General features: G+C 42.0%; 1 protein-coding gene across 2 annotated transcripts; it reads left to right on the plus strand.

The window, feature by feature from the left end:
- Positions 1–3,089: 3,089 nt before the first annotated feature.
- slitrk6 (SLIT and NTRK-like family, member 6) lies at positions 3,090–15,736 on the plus strand. Of its 2 annotated transcripts, none has more exons than XM_044019588.1 (2): positions 3,090–3,546; positions 12,901–15,736. In XM_044019588.1, exon 2 carries the CDS (start codon positions 12,916–12,918, stop codon positions 15,439–15,441), a length of 2,526 nt encoding a protein of 841 aa, XP_043875523.1. In that variant the 5' UTR covers positions 3,090–3,546; positions 12,901–12,915; the 3' UTR covers positions 15,442–15,736. The 2 variants fall into 2 exon arrangements, with proteins under 2 accessions (XP_043875523.1, XP_043875524.1); XM_044019589.1 differs by lacking the exon at positions 3,090–3,546 and adding an exon at positions 4,348–4,659.
- The last annotated feature ends 2,462 nt before the right edge of the window (positions 15,737–18,198 follow it).

Consider the following 18,198-nt stretch of genomic DNA (forward strand, 5'->3'; position numbering starts at 1 on the left):
ACAGTTTTTAACAAGCAAAACGGATATTCAACTAATGACTGAGTCTTTATAGAGATGCCGTAGACTCAAGATCATTTTCAGTATAGCCAAATATATTCACTCCACATCTAATGTGAGAATAGCTGGATTGCAGTTAGCTTCATGTTGTACTTCCCCTTAAATGTCTCCAGGCTCAAATACTGTACTTCATCAGACATATGGACATATGCATCACTACTGTTGACACAATAGCTGCTGTGTCCGACTCCTTTTCAGTATAAAGAGGTAAAGAAGCATCTTGTGTATTTCTGATGGAGTGTTCGTAGGAAGTGTGCAAGTGGGATTGTTTTTTTTTATTTTTCTTTTTCTTTTTTTTTAATTAAATGATGAAAATAGGACAGGTGTGTTTGAAGAGTAGCCAACAAACAGCTTCTCCGTGATTGCTGCCCTGTCTCGCAGTTTGCTTTTAGTTTTAATGATGTTGCTCAATCAGCGAAATGTTAAATCAGAATATTGCAGCCGAGTTGCAGCTTGGCTCCGTATCGTAAAGCTTACAAATTACAGAAGGGAAATCTTGGGGGATCCCATGGTGAAAAACAAACCGAAATAAAAATAAAAACAGCTCTCATCAATAAAATGAATCCAGCGCCAGCGTCAGTGTTTATAAATGCAGCTACAACTGTACATTGGAATTACAAGCAGAGTGTCAACATTGCACTCACAGGGTGTTTGTGTAGAACACCTGCAAAGTGCAGCTTCAGTAAACTCCACCAGGTCGAATCACCATCTCAGAGGAAGTCAAACACTGTAAACTTCACCGTGATGTTGTTTGTTTTACTGCACAGGGCCTGTACTGTTCTCTTTCCGTGTCCGTGCACCGCTTGTGACCTCAGTGAATTGCACCGGCTGTGCGAGTCGTCATGTGTGAAACAACATGCGTTTTGAATAACAGATTTGAATAAAGCCAGAATGTGTGTTCTCGTCTTCACCTTTGTGCAACTTCCGCCGAAGCTGACAAAGAGCCATTCTTTTGGCCCGGCAGAGCCGCAGTTTCTGTGGTGGTGCCAGGTGAATGTGAGCTAGGGTTAATATTTGTGTGTTTGATCAGGAACAAACGACCTCATCCTGTCATCAAACAACAGAGCAATAAAAAAGGAAATAAATAATTAAAGGTGCCGTGCCCTCGTTGAGATGACGGCTATATCAACACGTGCTTTGAACCTGGTCTCAATCTACAAACGCAAACACAGACAGAAAACAGATATGTATTTATCGCTGTCTTTCATTGGCATAAGTCAACACCAGTGTGATAAAGAACCTACACTATGGGACAACTGCACATACATAATGTGTTTAATGGCTGCAAAAATATAGAAAATAAAAGCTTAAGCACATTTTACCACTACAAAGAATGTAAAAAAAAAATGGGATATTAGGTTAGGACCTCATTCAAAGAGGAGATACAAGAGGTTTATTGTCATATAGACATTATGGTTTAGATTACGTAATAAAATTCCTACTTTGCCCATCGCCCTCTACTTATGGCAATACATATGTGCATTAATAATGCAATTAAGAATAAAAATATGACTGCAGTTTGACTTTTTGTGTCTTTATATTGAGTATATTGACAAAATGTCTTTGTGGTAAAGGATGTCAGTGAGTCTTTTCCAGGCTGCAATCAGACTCCATTATATGCATTTCCAAGGTCGTCATTTTTCACTTTACCTTCATCTCCTCAATTGGGGGACAATCTCTTCTGACGTGTCAGAAGTGGGTCATTACCACCGTGGCCGAGTGGAGATGTAGACCGCGCTGTGATGTTCCAGGCGAGAGATGTTCCAGAGTCAAATTTACACTAATCCTGTGACAAACCGACTTGGCAGACGCAGAAAACCACAGTGTGAGGGTGACATTCCTGACCCATCTGAAAGTGATCAAGCACAAAGCTGGGGCTGATTATTTTTCGAGACACAGATGAATCGGGTCAGCGTTCAGAGGTTACGCGTAGCAGTTTGTCAAATCCGTCTGTTTTTAAACTGATCACACAGAAGCATGAGTTGGAATAACACCATATCAGTTTCTTTTGGGGTTTTGCAGGTCAAGCTAAGAGACAACTGGAGACCACCCTGAGCGAAAAACTGCACTTATGTTCGCTCTCATAATAATTGAGTCTATTTCTTTACAACCTATGCAAATGAAGGAGGAAAGAAAAGGTGTACTGGCCCAGTTTCTTAGGGATATACTTTTATTTTTTAATGAGCAGTATCTGTCAATTAAAAAGCAATGTATTCATATTCATCCTCTTGGCTTTATATAAATATATCCTCAGTTTAAGTAACGTGCTGGGACAGACCTGACCAGTCAATAAAAACATTTGCATTCACCAAGAGGGTTCATATCTTTTAAATTCCCCCAAAGTCATCCATTGCCTTTTTTTGTAAATGATTTTCTTCCCAAGTTATTTCACATTAATTTCACATCACTAGAAGTGATTCTAGTAATACACATTCTACACATGTACAGATGCATATGCTGTGTGCAGGTTGTTGTTTTTATTATTATTGTTTTAATACATGGAACAAGATGTTTCATGTTCTTTAAGGGGTTCTTGCAGGTTACAAACCATGCGTGTGACAATTCTCTGCACACTCTGTGTGCGTATTGTATTAGTCGGAAGAAGACTGTAAATGCAAGTTGTGTTTTTCTTGGTGTTTTGACAACCTCCAAGAGGAGGAGCTCTGTGTAACTGTACAGAGCAGCTGTATGAGAAAAGTTACCGAACACACACAGGGGAGTGGCGGATGTTGAGCGATTCTCTCATCCTCGGTGCGTTCCGGTGTTTCGTTGTTAGATCAAAATGTTGCAGGATAGACGATTCACTCACAATAGGAAGGTTAAGCATCTATTTGATTGTTGCTGTGGGCATGTTGACGCTCATGTGGAAGAAAATGGGGTGGAACTTGCCCACTAATGACTCTTTATTTTGAAAGGCATCACCGGAAGTCTGGCCGTGTACTTTGTTTGAGCTTGACACTGCTCCCCGTCCCTGCTGTCCACCTCAACAGCATGCAAATTAGACAGCAACTCCAACACATTGCGCACTGGTGAACTACAGAGCGCACGGCGCAGCGCTTGGGGATAACACGGGCGCGCAGTTTGGCTCTCTTACACGGACTTTAACAGGTGAAATATTTAAAGATAAACTCATGTAACTGCGCTGCTGTTTTATTCTGGTGGCTCGAACCCGCAACTCACTCAGAATTAATTGTGGCCGCGGGAGGAGTGCGACGCTCTTCATCCCGGGACCGCAAGCTCCCTGCGCTCAACGGAATAATTAGTACCCAACGCGTGCCAGCTGTCCAGGACAGTGGACCCCGAAAAGGACACGCTGGAGACCGACGGACACTGACAAGTTTCTCAGCGTGTGTAATCTCCGTTTTCCAGGACTGGAGAGAAAGTGTTGTTGACGCTGATCTCCCTCTAATGCGTCTTCTCCCCGCATCTATTGATGGACTGACATTTGGAATAACCTTCCTCCTTCTGTTTCTCAACCGGTTTTAGTCGGTAAGTGAGGCAGATTGGTCTTCAAAAGATGATGTCGTCCCTTTTTAATGACTTTAATTCTGCATCTGTTATGACACGGGGTGTTTTTTTTCCCCTCTGTATTTTTTTTTCGGTTGCAAAGAATCCAGGTGTCCATTATGGGCAGGTTCCAACTAGCTGAAGTATGTAATGGATCACTTACCTCCTTCATATTTGACAGTTAGAAATATTCCCCTCGCTCAAAGGACAGTGTCGAGAGTGACTTGTCAGAATAGTTGTTTCTCAGCAGTGAAATGGTGGAGCCTGTGAAGTCCTGTGAAAGATGCCTGGACTTGACAGAGAGCAGACCAGTGCGTTTTCCTGAGGGGGCTCCATTACCTCGAGCACACCTGGCTGTCTTCCACACGCATGCAGTTACTGTAACTCACGTCTCTGACGTCTGCCGACCGATACTGTGCCCTTAATGAGCTATGCACACCTAAAAGCCCTTCAAATATCACTGTGCTTCATTGTTTTAGCAATTGAGGCTTGTAATCATTCAAAAGATAAAGGTATACATGTGTTGTCACAGGTGTATTTTTTATCTTAACCACTTCTCCCCCAAATTCTTCCAGGATTTTGTTTAGTCCTGTTTAGGTATGAGTTAATGAATGTCTAATTAACTTAAATGGTGAACTGCATAATTGAGTTTGAATACCAATGTTGTGCTTGGAGGAATGAAAAGGTCTATAATCGCGAGGTGCCCCATAACATGAATGTATGGGCCGTTGAAGCCTAATGTTCCTCAACGACTTGGGATTAATTATCGATTGATGTTTTTTTTTTTGTTTTTTTTGTGAATGAAACAAACAAAAGCAAAAAAAATTGGAGCAATTGAACAAATTGGGCAAAGCCAATCTGGGGTAAGCGGAGTGTTGATGCTGGTTTTCCACAATAATCTCGATAAAAGGTCTCACCTTTAATAGAAGAAAGGCAGGGTTTACATGTTAGGAAATGGGATGGTGCAGTGTTGCTTACATCTCTGTTGCAGTGAGCGTCTGTTTGCGTGGATGGTGTCACGTGGGAACTGATCCGAGGGTATTGGTGTGATCAGTGTGAGCAGTGTGCACTTGGACGAGGTTCAAACATCTTGAGGTAGGAACAAGAAAGGGAGCATTGTGAAAGTTTATTAAAGCACAATTCTTTGGGACAGAGAAAAAGCCTGCAGATACTGTGTACTGGAGAGCTGCTGCTTCTGTAAGACACAGAAAGTGGGCAGAACACGTCACAAAAAAAGAAAATGGGCAAGGGAGTTGAACTATCTCTTAGCTCGAGTGTGGGCGGATGTCATAATTATCATTTGTCCAAGATGGCCTCGCAGAATCTCTACAGATATGTGTGTATAGTGATGTTGGTGTCGACCCTTTAGGACAGGCCACATCATTTCCAATGCAGAGGGGAGGGGGAACACTGCAGGGCGTTCCAGGAAGTTGATAGATGGTCAACGTGCACGCATGTGCTTAAACAAGGGCTCACGGCGCGTGCACAAAGGACAAAAACGCACGTTCGCACACATGCACATCCCAGAGCAATAGAGAACAGGGAGCTATAATCTAGCTATCGTGTTTCAGGATGAAATGATACAAACCCCCTTGCTGGACTCAACAAGTCTCGCCCTCTTATATTCTCCTCCATCATAGTCCTCCTTCTCATTCTCCGTTTCAGGCCCCAAGCAAAATCTGACTTTAAGTACTAGTGGACACATGCAACTTTAGCTCAGTGACCTCCTGAAATGAATGGGGGAGAGAAAGGGAGGTTATTTAAAAGACACCCCCCCCCCGCTATTGGTTCAGGATTGTGTGCTTCTCGTTCGGCAGTATGTGTCGGTGGTGTAAATTGGAATAAATGACGAGATAAGGAGACTCCACACGCTCTGTTAAATGCCAGCACATTGTCAGACAAGACCTAGCGTTGCTGTTGTCTAAAAGTGTGTGTGTGTGTGTGTGTGTGAGGGGAAAATAGCCCTATCACTGTGTCAGGAGACGTACAGTATAGGAGGTGGTAGCTTCAGGCCAGTGGATGTGTTATTGGAGTCTGGCGAGTCGATAGACCTCTCAAGGGACTCCGGACTCCTCTCCAAAGAAATTAGGATCCTCAATCCAAACGTATAAGACACTTAGAAACACGTTTCTGAACACAACATAGTTACAGTTCTTCAATAGTAGTGTTACATCACTCTTGAAAAACCTGCTGTTCTGATTAAAAGGCTCAGTGAACAGATTATTAAGGATAACAAGAGAAAAAGAACTCTCTGCCTTTGTTTGAAATGCATCAATGTCACATTGAGATTGATGTGCATATCTGACGTACTAGGCATGCTTTGTTGTCTGTAAATATATTTAATCCTCAGTTTCTGTTATGGTTTTAAGCATGTTAATGTTCCAGGATGTTATCTTTCCAAAAAAAAAAGGCTTGATTCTGTAGAGCAGGAGCTTTAAATTTCTGTCCAGCCTCTGAAACTGCCCGCTGTGGCATTCCTATTTAATTGGTCTTGAAAGGTCTTGTTCGGTTGGCCAGTGCAGGTCAGCTCGAGTCTCTGTAGTTGTGAAGTCATCAGGCGCTCAATTTACTCAGCCGTAGTCGAAGACTGTAGAGGCAGAAAAGAACAAACCAGAACTAAACCTGTTTTTGCACTAATATAACACATGTATGAGTGTTTTATATATAAAAAAAAAATAAATCTGAACAGTAATTCACAGCTATTGAAGTGATATTTGCTCATCTTTTCCATCATGCATGTTTTTTTTTTAAATCCCTCACCTCTCAAACCACGAGAAAAATAAAAAGATGTATGCTGTATGAGTTTATTATTGACATTAATCTCTTAGTTTTTCCAACTTCAAACCAGTTTTACCTGTAACCGCTTGTGTGGTACGTTCCCATTTCAGTCCTCCCATCAATCCAGAAATTTGTGATGAAGTCAGATCTGTCTAAATGCTGGCAGCTTCGATGAGTTCTGTTATTTCTATTGATCACAGGCTGGATTTCTCTCAAGGGCAATTTGCATTAGTCTGCTCCGTGTGACAAGATGAGTGAAGTTTGGCTTTCCTCTTATGGATCCTGCATCATAATGCAACTTCTACTGATGCCAGTATGATGCAAGAATGCGTTATGGTTTGTCTAGTGGGGAAACGGGGAGAAGGCGGAGCTCAGAAAGAGTCAGAATATGGCGCGTACGTGATCCGACCCGTGATTCTTCAGTGTCGGAGGTGAAACCTGCAGGTGCACGTCACCTAAACAATATGAGATAACATTATGTAAGATAATTGTACTAATCCCCTTGTGATAGTTTTTATAACCACTAGTGAAATACAAAAACATATAATGACATGCACAATTTTTCAGAAAATGTACTTTATTGTAACTGTCACTTCATCAGGTACCAGTCAGCTGTGACAAATGACTACACCCACAAGCAGATGTGATCATAAAACCCGCTTATGACTTTATTTCTCTTTGTCCAATCAGTGAACTCAGCACACGGTGTGGCACAGTTCAATCGAATTATGTTTCTGCCACATAATGATTCCACCCAGGTAAAACATGCACACGCGGTGCTTCCAGGTGCATGAGCAAACATGTTATGTTTATTTTTCCAAGTTTGTGGCTCACTTTATTTTTTATTTTTTACAGAGCATTCAATCTGATTTATAAGAGCAATTACAAATGTTGAGAAAATATTGAGAGAATTATAGCCAAAAACGATGTTCAACCCTAACTCAACGTCAATCTACGCCTATTAATTGACCGAATCATGAGACTTTCACTACTCTGTGCTCCTTTTTTTTTTTTAACTGGACTTCCTTAGCGGAGAACAATTAAATACGAGGAAGATAATTAGCACATTCTAATTCAGCTGTAAATCCTAATTATTATTATCACCAAAGTGACATTGCAGCAGTGACATATTTGTTTTTCACAATGCTAGTGATGTGCCACACTTACTGTCGTGAGTATTGTGTATCTACAATACACCAGCTTTTCTGAGTGAGTCTTTAGAGAATAGAACATCTTTTCTTCTTATTTTTGCAGAAACAATGCTGCACCCAGGAAAAAAAATGATAATTTCTATGGTGCAGATGTTTTTTTCCGAACCAAATGCACCTTGATGCCACGATACACCAGTGTAATCTGCCTGCTCATTTCTGGAAAACTAATTACTGCGCATTAGTTAAACAGACCATTTGAAATGCAAGCCAGCTAAAACACACTTGCCAGGGGAGCCGAGCCGAGCTGAGACACCTCCTCCCTCCACACGCTGTCTTTGTGCGTCTATTATTAGTTCTATCATGCATATGTTCTCCATCAGAAAGTAGGGCCCACCAGCAGAGAATGGTGAGGAGGCTCTGAAGCACACAAGGCTGGTACAGCAAAACTGCTTTCTACTTGTATTTGTAGACTACTGTATATATTGAAAAAGAAATGGACACAGTTTGGACAAACTGCTGTTTGAAAGTCTCCCGTTTTGTGATTTAACTGGCGCTATATCAGTTTATGAAAGAGGAAGTTCACAGATGTCACCTGCAGCCAGTCACCTATTGTAAAGTACAATCGCACAGTCAATCGCACAGTGTCCACTCTGGCTGTTACCATTCATACAAACGTCGGGCAAAGTTAACACTCAAACCTTTCATGGTGTGCACTTCTAGGCTGTATGATTTGGAGTAGTTACTGTGTGGTCCAGGAGAGGCCAGTGCGAGTGCAGCTTGGTTTTTGATACACTCTGAATCCATCAGATCTTCCCGTAGTGTGAACATAATTCACACAATTTACATCATGTGCTAATGAAGACCTTATAACTGGTGATTTATACTATAATCTCCTCAGAGAAATGAATAAATCAAGTGAAAGGTAGGCTAATTTTTACTATAAACTTACATTCAAACTGATTTCTCTTGGTGGCTATTTAGTATTGTTACACCCTGGTTAGACTCTGTCCAGTTGTATGTACATTCTTTTTCTATCAGGCCCTATTTCAGGCCCTATCGCGTATGATCAGCTGTCAGCTGTTTAAACGGCTAAATCACATGAGAAAGGACAAAGCTTATACATCCTTTTTACAGGCCATTTATGACAGTTCTCAAGATGCTGCCCTTGTAACAGCCAGCAGAGCATGGCACATAATCCCCACTCCCCTGCTTCACCAAGGCTGTCTGCTTACAGCACAGCCAACATAGTATACATTTGTGTGTAGGTGAAGGAACGTAGGGGTTGCAAAACCCCTTAATCCATTCCAGGTTCATGTGAGGTTAATTTAATGGTTAAGTTTGATTCATTTGACGTTTCCTAGATGTGCAAATATATTGTTGTGGATATTGCTAAGGGAAGCAGATGAAAAGAAAGAAGAGCCAATTAATGAACTTGGTAAGGTTTGCACTTTCTCTCTGACACCAAAAGCTGTAGACTATGAGCTGAAGGCCAGCCACTGTGGTAAAAGCACATATTCTTAGCACCTACACTTAGCTATAATAGGACATGAACTCAAAGGCTAACACACACTTCCAGTAATGAGTCTTTAGAAAAATACCCGGAGTGAGAACAGTTTATAACTGCGAGTTCTGGATGATTGTGTTTGATCCGTGTACAGATAACATCCAGCTCTTTGGTTTTAGACTTGAATGACGACGCTGTATAAAACACCATTCACAGGATTCTGACTGGGAGTAAATTAAAATGTACTCCTTCAACCTTGCTACTGTCAGGATCCATAAATTGCCTTGACTGTAGGTGGCGGAGCAATGGCGGCGACAAAGGTCATAAAATGTTAAGAACCAAGGTGACTGCAGGGGCTTTTTTTAAAAAACAGATTTAAAACCAAGAGCATTTTTGGAGTATCCACACGATATCCACATGATATGTTTAAACCACAATTATGGAGTGACTGTTATCAGTCTTGACGGATTTGGTGTAAGGTGCCACAAGGGATAACAAGGCTTTTATTCTTGTACATCAACTTGCCTCACACTACATAAAAAAGGAATTAGGCTTTTGCCTTATGGGCTATTTGTGGTTGCGGCATGCTTGCTTTACTTACTCTGACAGTGAAGGGGACAGAAAATGACTCCAGTCGTGTTTGTATTATCTAAAAATAATGTCCTCAACTCTCGACTGCAAAGTGTGCACACTAATCGGTACAGTTCAAATCCAGTTCCGTGGCATGCTGTCACATATTGTTTATGTATTGTGTGTGTGTGTGTGTGTGGATTCACTGCAAACGATGACAAATGTACAAAGGACAAAAGTAAGTGGTAATGCAGTTCTCTGGGCATTTGGTGCATGAAGCGGACACGATCGACAGAAAGCGAAAGCACATGCGCTCAGTGCTTTTCAGCAAAGTTAATTTAATCAGGAAGGGGGGGCCATTGTCTTATTTGTTGAAGTCAGAATCAGTCCATTCCTATTAATATTGGAAACTTTACAGCACTGAAAATGATATATTTGCCTGTAATTCCGCATTTTTAATGAAGCAATTCATGGAGTGCGTCTGTAAAAACGTATACTAAACTCTGTCCACATGCAGTCAGATCACTGAGGACGTTTGTTAATTAATGACAGCCATTTCGTGAGGTTTTCTCCTGCTAATAGCATTGAATGCATTGATAATGGAATCCGATCAACAGCAGTTTCTTAGTGTGCGTGCAGCCATATGAACAAGGGCATTCACGACTTATCTGTGTCAAAGTGTTTGCCAGAGTTCCACAGCAGGAAGCTCGTCACTGACATGACACCACGCTAATCAGGTGGCGCTGGACGCGTGATAATATTATGAAGCACTTTGCTGCACAGGAACAGCACAGTACATACAGTAGCCTGTCCAAATAAAGTAAACATCCAATTTAGGGCTAAGTGGCTAAAGCGGATTGTGTAAGGTCCAGTGCCAGTGTCTCCCTCGCCACTTTGCCTCTGCTGTCTTCTTGAGCATTTCATTTGATGTTGGACAATGAGTCGGTGTCACTCGCATGACGGCCGACCTCATAAGGCTTCAGCAGAGCTCTAATTGAATTTTCTGAACGAGCGAGAGATGCACATTTGAGTCTGGAAACGAGAGCGCCGCGGAAGAGTATTTCATCTCCCGTGCCCGTCGTGCCGAGTTCCGCGCAACATTGATTGCCTGAAAAATGGATCAGTCGGACGAGTCTGTTTGAAATACAGAACGACGAGTGCATGGAGCTAATGCCTTTTCCATATCTGCCCTCCGTGGTGTGTCATCATGCAGTGTGCGATAACATCTGTTAATAGCTGTTGTTTCATTTCGCGTTGTCTTACGAGCCATCGGGGGTCACAGAGGTGAGCGCCTTGGGTGCCGTGGCCAGACTCCTGCAAAAGCGAATGCAGATAAGTGAATAAAAAGACCAATGATATTTTGGCACCAGGTTTTAGAGTGGCTTTCGGTTGCTGCTGTCAATGCAATGCATTATAGAACAGGTTTGATAAATTAAACTCATTAACCTTCAGTTGATAAACATGTAATTGGACCGCACAGACCTCGGAGCTCCATATTTTCTGCCTATTACTGGTTGACAGAGGACATTTCCTCGGTGCTGTGTGGTTTGATAGGCTTTGTGTGATGTACAATTATTTATATTTACTCATTTATGTATTAACAATTGTGTGTGTTTTCCCAGATGTTACATCAACAGTGATGTTAACAGCCACCCATGTTTTATCTCTACTAAGAAAACTCTTCATATATTAAGACAATATTCTGTCGTGCAAAATGTCACCATTTATGTCATATTTGACATCAACTGAAGGTCACTCTAAAGTAGCACTTGCATGAGTAATTGTAATTAGCTGCCTCTTTTTTGAAGGAATTTGAATGCTGTGGCTCCCTAGTGTTGCTGTCAATGCTGCGCAGGGCGAGTCTGAGCACTGAATGTCCCTGGAGGCAAGAACATGGGAAATAATTATTATTGCACAATTATTCTCAATAAACATGAGTATAATAGTGAAAAAAAGTATATGGAGAGTAGAGTTTGTTTGTTCATTTCCTAAAACTCACATGATATTGAGCACCTTTACACTTCCTACAGTAGGTTTATCTGTTGTGGCTGGAAATAGTGACCTCGGGGTATGGCATCAAACATGTTGTTGAAAGTGTTAACTTTTCTTAACAGTACACAAACAAAGTTGAGCAGGCAAAAAAAGGGGAAAATATTTCATTTCCTCGGTTTGTAATCAGATATGGAATTTTCCACTTGGAGCATAATTAGATGTGTAACCACGGAGAGCTTGTCACTGTCTTTATATTATTTTCCATATCTTTTTTTTGTTTCTTTGAAGACACTCGGATTTCCAGTTATCCTTGATCATGTGAAGTGGCATCGCATGACATTCATTAGTCCCCTGAGAGCCATGTAGCCTTTGATCCATTGGGATTTTAGTCAAATAAATGTAATAGATTTTGATAAAGTGCTGAGGGCATGCATCATTAAAATCACATTTCCAGTGTTTCCTTTGTTTTTCAACATATATCGCAGCTTATCGCGTTTGCGTTTGGCCCACTGCTTGAAGGAGAGTTTGAAACGTAGTGCAGTAACAATCACGAGTTGATGTAGAAGAAATCTGATTGATGAAAGGCTTGCTTTGCGATCAATTCACTTTCAGCGTGAGTTAATTGGTTGAACACTAAAGACACGGCAATTAATTTTTAGTCCTTTCGAGCAGGATTCCTGCTTATAGCCATGACGCGGAGTTGAAATGGCCTGAGCTGACTTCTGCATTTGTATGACTAACACCGAGTAAGTCGTTGGGCTGAGTCGACGTATAAAGGGCATTAAATCAGTCAAATGAAAACGCTGTTTTTTTTGTTTTGTTTTTTTAAAATGTACCATTATCACGCAGTGAGTCACTGGAAGGAACAGTTGTCGTTTTGTCATTGCTTGCCCTGGGAAATGTGTTTGCCCGTTGATGAAACACAGCGGCTACAAAGACCCCTTTTACATATATCATTACGAGCCACGACTGGACACAGTGTTGTTAAGTTGTATAAAGGTCACGTTCAGACAGCAAACATCACATAATACTCATAATTGAGTGACGTATTTAGCACCGTGTTCAGAAGGAATGCAGTGCGATCATGGATAGCTTGGCTTATGTTTTTTTTATTGTGGTGTGCGTACAATTCGTCACAACACAATCACTTCCATCTTAAGATGAGTGTGGCCTCACTTCATGCATATGATGTACCCGCAAGTGTAATTTTACGCCAAAGGTCATGTACTGTAACAATACATTTATGTATGTACATATATGTATGTAAACCTTTGAATGACTTGTTCAACAGTGTGGCTTAATGTTCTTCTTTCTCACACCCCGAACCACCTTGTGTTGCAGATATCTCAGCCCGAAATGGTGCCGTGTATCATTTTCATCGCCTTGTTTGTCACTGTGGTTCAATCCCAAGAAATCCAGCCCTTACAGGCATCATCCTCTATTAGCGAGTCTTGTGACTCCCTGTGCTCCTGCGAGGTGAAAGATGGCGTCCTTCATCTTAACTGCGAGGAGAGGAACATCAGCAAGATCTCCCAAATCAAAATCCCGTCAGGTGTGCCCTTCCACCTGAACCTTTACAAAAATGACTTGGTCGAGCTCCGTGCGGAGGAAATGGAAGGGCTTAACAACGCACTGTCACTGCATATTGGGGGCAACAGCATACAAGAGCTGGAACCAGGGGTCTTCAGCACGCTCAGTTCACTGAAAAAACTGCACATAAATAGCAATTTCCTCGTTACGCTGAAAGAGGATACTTTTCAAGGCCTGGTGAATTTAGAGTTTCTACAGGCTGACACAAATTTCATTCGGGTCATTGAGCCGGGGGCCTTCAACAAACTAATCCGCCTCAAGGTTCTGATCCTGAATGACAATACCATCGAGTTTTTACCCAGCAATATTTTCCGGTTCGTGCCCCTCACACACCTGGACTTGCGAGGGAACAAGCTCCAAACGCTGCCTTATGTGGGATTTTTGGAGCACATTGGCAGGATAATGGAGCTCCTGCTGGAGGACAACGACTGGGTCTGTGACTGTGATATTTTACATTTAAAAATCTGGATGGAGAACATGAGGGCCCAGTCATCAATCGGGGATGTGGTCTGCAGCACCCCACATCAACTCAAGGGTATCATTCTGGCTAAAGTGAAGCGGGACGTTCTGTGCTCACACACAGACATTAACCTGGAGGAGCCATCAAAGTCGCTGGATATGGTTGTCACTCCCTCATCCAAAGTGTCTCAGATTCCCAAGTTGATCAATGCCAAAGATGACGCCAAGGTGCCGACACCTTCTCATTTTCCTGGTAGTCCTTGTGTGGAACACTGCTCCTGTCACAATCACCCTGTGGCTGGCTTTCTGATGCATTGTCAGGACAGAGGGATTCAAAAGGTGTCTGATATCGGAATACTTCAGCAGAGCCCCACTAAACTGGTCATGACAGGAAACATGATTCAGAAACTTTTGAAATATGATTTTGTCACATATGACAGTTTAGAGATGCTCAACTTGGCGAACAACAGAATTGATTACATCGATAATGAAACGTTCCTCAGTCTGAGCAGCTTGAAAAAGCTATACCTTAATGGCAATAGGATTGAAAAACTGTTCTCTACAATGTTCGTGGGTCTCCACAACCTTGAATACCTGTATCTGGAATATAACCTCATCAAAGAGATATCTCCCGGCACATTTAATCCCCTGCCAAACCTGAAGCTGTTGTCATTAAATAACAACCTACTCAGCTCTCTACCCGTGCAGATATTCCGCAATGTTCCCCTCACCAAATTAAACTTGAGGAAAAATCTACTTATGCACCTGCCAGTGAGCAACGTGCTGGATCAACTCGATGCCCTGGAGCAAATTTATTTAGAGGACAACCCCTGGGACTGCAGTTGTGACTTGCTCAGCCTCAAACAATGGGTGGAGAAACTCAGAAAGGACACAGTGGTGGGCTCAATCTTGTGTCACACCCCAAAGAATGTGATGCAGGCTGAGCTACGAAGTCTACGTCATGAGACACTCTGTGCCGGTTTAGGAACGTACTACCCAAGTGAGGAGGAGAGTGTGACGGCTACTTTGGGGCCTGACAGCGGTGGCAAGGGTCTGTTTAGCGCACTCACAGACACCATCCCTCTCTCTGTGCTCATCTTGAGCCTTCTTGTTTTCGTGCTCATGATTATATTCTGCTCCGCGGGGTTGGTGGTGTTTGTGGTTCACCGGCGGAGGAGAAGGGCAAAGAGAAAATCAGCGGAGGAGCAGCCCAGAGAGAACACCAACAGTAGCCCCATCCACTTACATTACAGCATGTATGGTCAGAAGACCACACACCACACTCTGACCCAGAGAACGGGCTCTTCCGCTCTGTACGAAGAGAGATCGCACAGTCCTATCGTTCAGATCTGTCGCAACCCCACCTACTGCTCCCAGCACAAGGAGCACGATGGAGAGTTGGATTATAGCCTCGACGACTCCAGCACCAAGCACCACGTCTGCAGGAGTATCATGGAGAAAGAGAACACGTCTCCTCTCACGGGGAACCCCGGCGTTAAGTTCCGACCTGTGACCGGGGAGTGTCCCGCGGAGTTTGTCACACTCGGGAATCCCAACTCCTTGTACAGGAACATTATGGAGCGGGAGAAGGAGCTGCAGCAGCTCGGAATAACGGAGTACCTTCGGAAAAACATGCCCCAGCTCCAATCTGCTGTAGACATGCAAGTCCCGGGGCAACAGAAGGAGTTAAAGCTAATGGAGACCATTATGTACACAAGACCACGCAAGGTCATGCTTGAGCAAACTAAAAACGAATACTTTGAACTAAAGGCCAACCTGCATACTGAGCCGGACTACTTAGAGGTTCTGGAGCATCAAACTGCATTTAACTGAGTTTAAGCAGAGAGAGAGAGAGAAAAAAAACAAACTGTATATCTTATGTTTGAACCAAGTGCCTTTTCCTGTTTGCCCTGTTATACGTTCCACAGTGTGAAATATGTATCACGGGCACATCACATTAAGTTAAACTGTAGCACAGAATGTAACTGGTTTATTATTTTGTTACTATCTTCTGACAGCCATGTTATGTAGCTGGTAAAAAGGTGTCATTTATTTTTATTTTATTTTTTTTTGGCCAAATGTAACTTAAGGAAAGCTGTCATTGTCTGTTGATCAGGCCTGGGTTGATTAAAAAAAAGCCTTGTTGAAATCCACTCAATAAGCTTTTAAAGATGGACTAAATTTCCACGGCATTACAGCAGCCGAATGAAGGGTTCCACAGCTCAAACACACACACACACACACACATGCTCACACATGAGGATAAAGCAGATGTTTGGAAAGAAGTGAGTGGATTTCAATCACTGCTTGACCCAGAATTGCTATTTAATCAGTCTATCCTGAATGGGTATGACCTGATTAAACCCACTGTCAACATGAGCCAGATGGAAAGCTGTAACCAGAATGCTCATTGTGCCGTAGAGTCAGCGAAATGCCAACTTGTACACTGGAAAACACTGAGAGACTGTGGTGCCACTGCTGTTTCTTTTCATCAGCCTATTTAACTGCAGTCATGGGATGTTTATTTATTTTTGTACAAGCCGTGGACCTTCACAGAAACTATTTTTTTCTTTTCTATCAATCATTAAATATAGCACTTAAAAGTACAGTATAGAATTCACCACTGTAATCTTGTAAAAACGACATTGCACTAATCGAATGCCATTGGATAGTGCATGACAATCAAGAGAGTCCTGCTGAAACCGTTTGGTTTATTATTTCAATTATTATTATTATTTTACTTTCGTTTTTTTCAGTGTGTACTCGTGTTAGTGTGTGAGAGAGGTTGTGTTTCATGTCACTAGTTCGTGTGTGATTACACATGGAACAGCAGTCGGGAGCATTGCTCCCACCTCATGCCCGCAGCCACAGATCTGGAACAGTTTATTTTGGATTGATTAGAGATGGGGCGTATAAACCCATTAGCACATGAATGGTTATTGACGAGCAACATTACTCAGATATCCACAGACAAGCAGTGGACTGCTGGTGACTGACATTTTCCAGTGTGGACATTGTCACGGTTCAGAATTTAAACTGCACACTCCACTCATTGAAAACAGTTCATGTAAGCACACACCCTGTAGCTTCTTCTTTTTCCTTTTTATTTAGATCGAATTATTTATTCTGTATATTTTGTATATACTTGTGTTCCATTATATCCCTGTTTTATTTGTGTGCCTTCAGTGCTGTACAGAATATACACAGAAGTTGTAACTGATAAAGAGGAAATAAAGAATTGCAATATGACATAAAAGTTGGAAATTAATTTGCAATCAAGTCTGGGACAAAGTCCAGAAAGACTTTAATGTCTCTCTGCAGTGCACAGTCTGTCTCTTTTAGTCAGTGTGACTGATGTGTCAATTAGGGGACATTATCAGTACTACACACATGCATATGTATATGTGCATGTGTGTACTTGTGTAAACACCATTTAGTTGTGTTCCTGCTGCGTGAATAATTTAGCCCCCCCGTGATGCCTCAAACCTGGTCCTTAATCACACAACAATGGCTGCAGGGTTTCACACCAGCCCCACTTTCATTTTCTACCCCAGAGAGATGCTGGACTCTCTCTAATTTCTCTATTTCCTATCATAATTGATGTATGTGAAGCTTCTCGGGCAAGAACACAGGCATGTGACCTCACAGCTTGAAATGCCTGGCACACAAGCAGCACTCGCATACAAATGCGGAAAACCCATAACACCAAACCATGAATTAAATAAATGATGATAGACTCGTATTGAGACGTGCATCATTTTAAGTATACAAACACACTGGGGCAAATAAAGCTGCGCACACACGCACAGCAGGGAAGACAAATTATCCTCTGCAGCTCGAGCCTGTGAGACTCATAAGTAACATTCACCTCTAAAGGTGAGACATTCGTTAAGAGCAGAACTGTGTTGTGGGAGATTCTTTACTTCAGTGGCTGACTTTGAATAAATGATACAACGCTCTCTAAGGTGGGCACTTAAAAAATCCAAATAGACACATTTAATCAGACAAGGAAGTTACCACAGCCCAAAAAGTAGATGAACTTTGTCCTTGTACTCTCTGCCAGTGGAATGCTGCTTATTAAGTTGCATACAAAGTGGTTTCACATTTATTATCATATTTAGAAAATACCAGTTTTTAATGCCAGTCGTGTCATTTGATTTTGTTGTATTTACCCGCCACACCTTGGGGCGGTTGACCGCTGCTCTGCGCCATGGCACAGGTCAAATCTCAAATCAAATTTAAAGCAGGATTAGGATTTGGGAAGCGGAAAGCTTCGCTCACACCTTTGATGTTTGTCAGACACTTATGATGACCTAGAGTTGATAAGCGCTGGTCTGGTTGTTTGCCTTTATTAGCCTTTAGCACTTATTTATACTAGGTACTACGTCGTTATCACCCCATAGTAGCTCGGCAATGACAATGAAAATGTGTGTGAGAGTTAAAGGAGGATGGATTTGAACTTAATAATATGGTAATTATCAATTCTGATTGACAAAACTCTTCATAAGAAGGCATTAGTCTGATGGTAAGCTTTAGTTTGAAAAGGGTGGTATTACCACGATATTACTTACCTATTACCCTACAATTTTA

This window comes from Solea senegalensis, linkage group LG2, assembly GCF_019176455.1.
Source record: "Solea senegalensis isolate Sse05_10M linkage group LG2, IFAPA_SoseM_1, whole genome shotgun sequence".
NCBI lineage: Eukaryota > Metazoa > Chordata > Actinopteri > Pleuronectiformes > Soleidae > Solea > Solea senegalensis.

What these genes read in the sequence shown, in the direction of transcription:
- slitrk6 (XM_044019588.1), top strand. Translation starts at nt 12,916, where the DNA reads ATGGTGCCGTGTATCATTTTCATCGCCTTGTTTGTCACTGTGGTTCAA.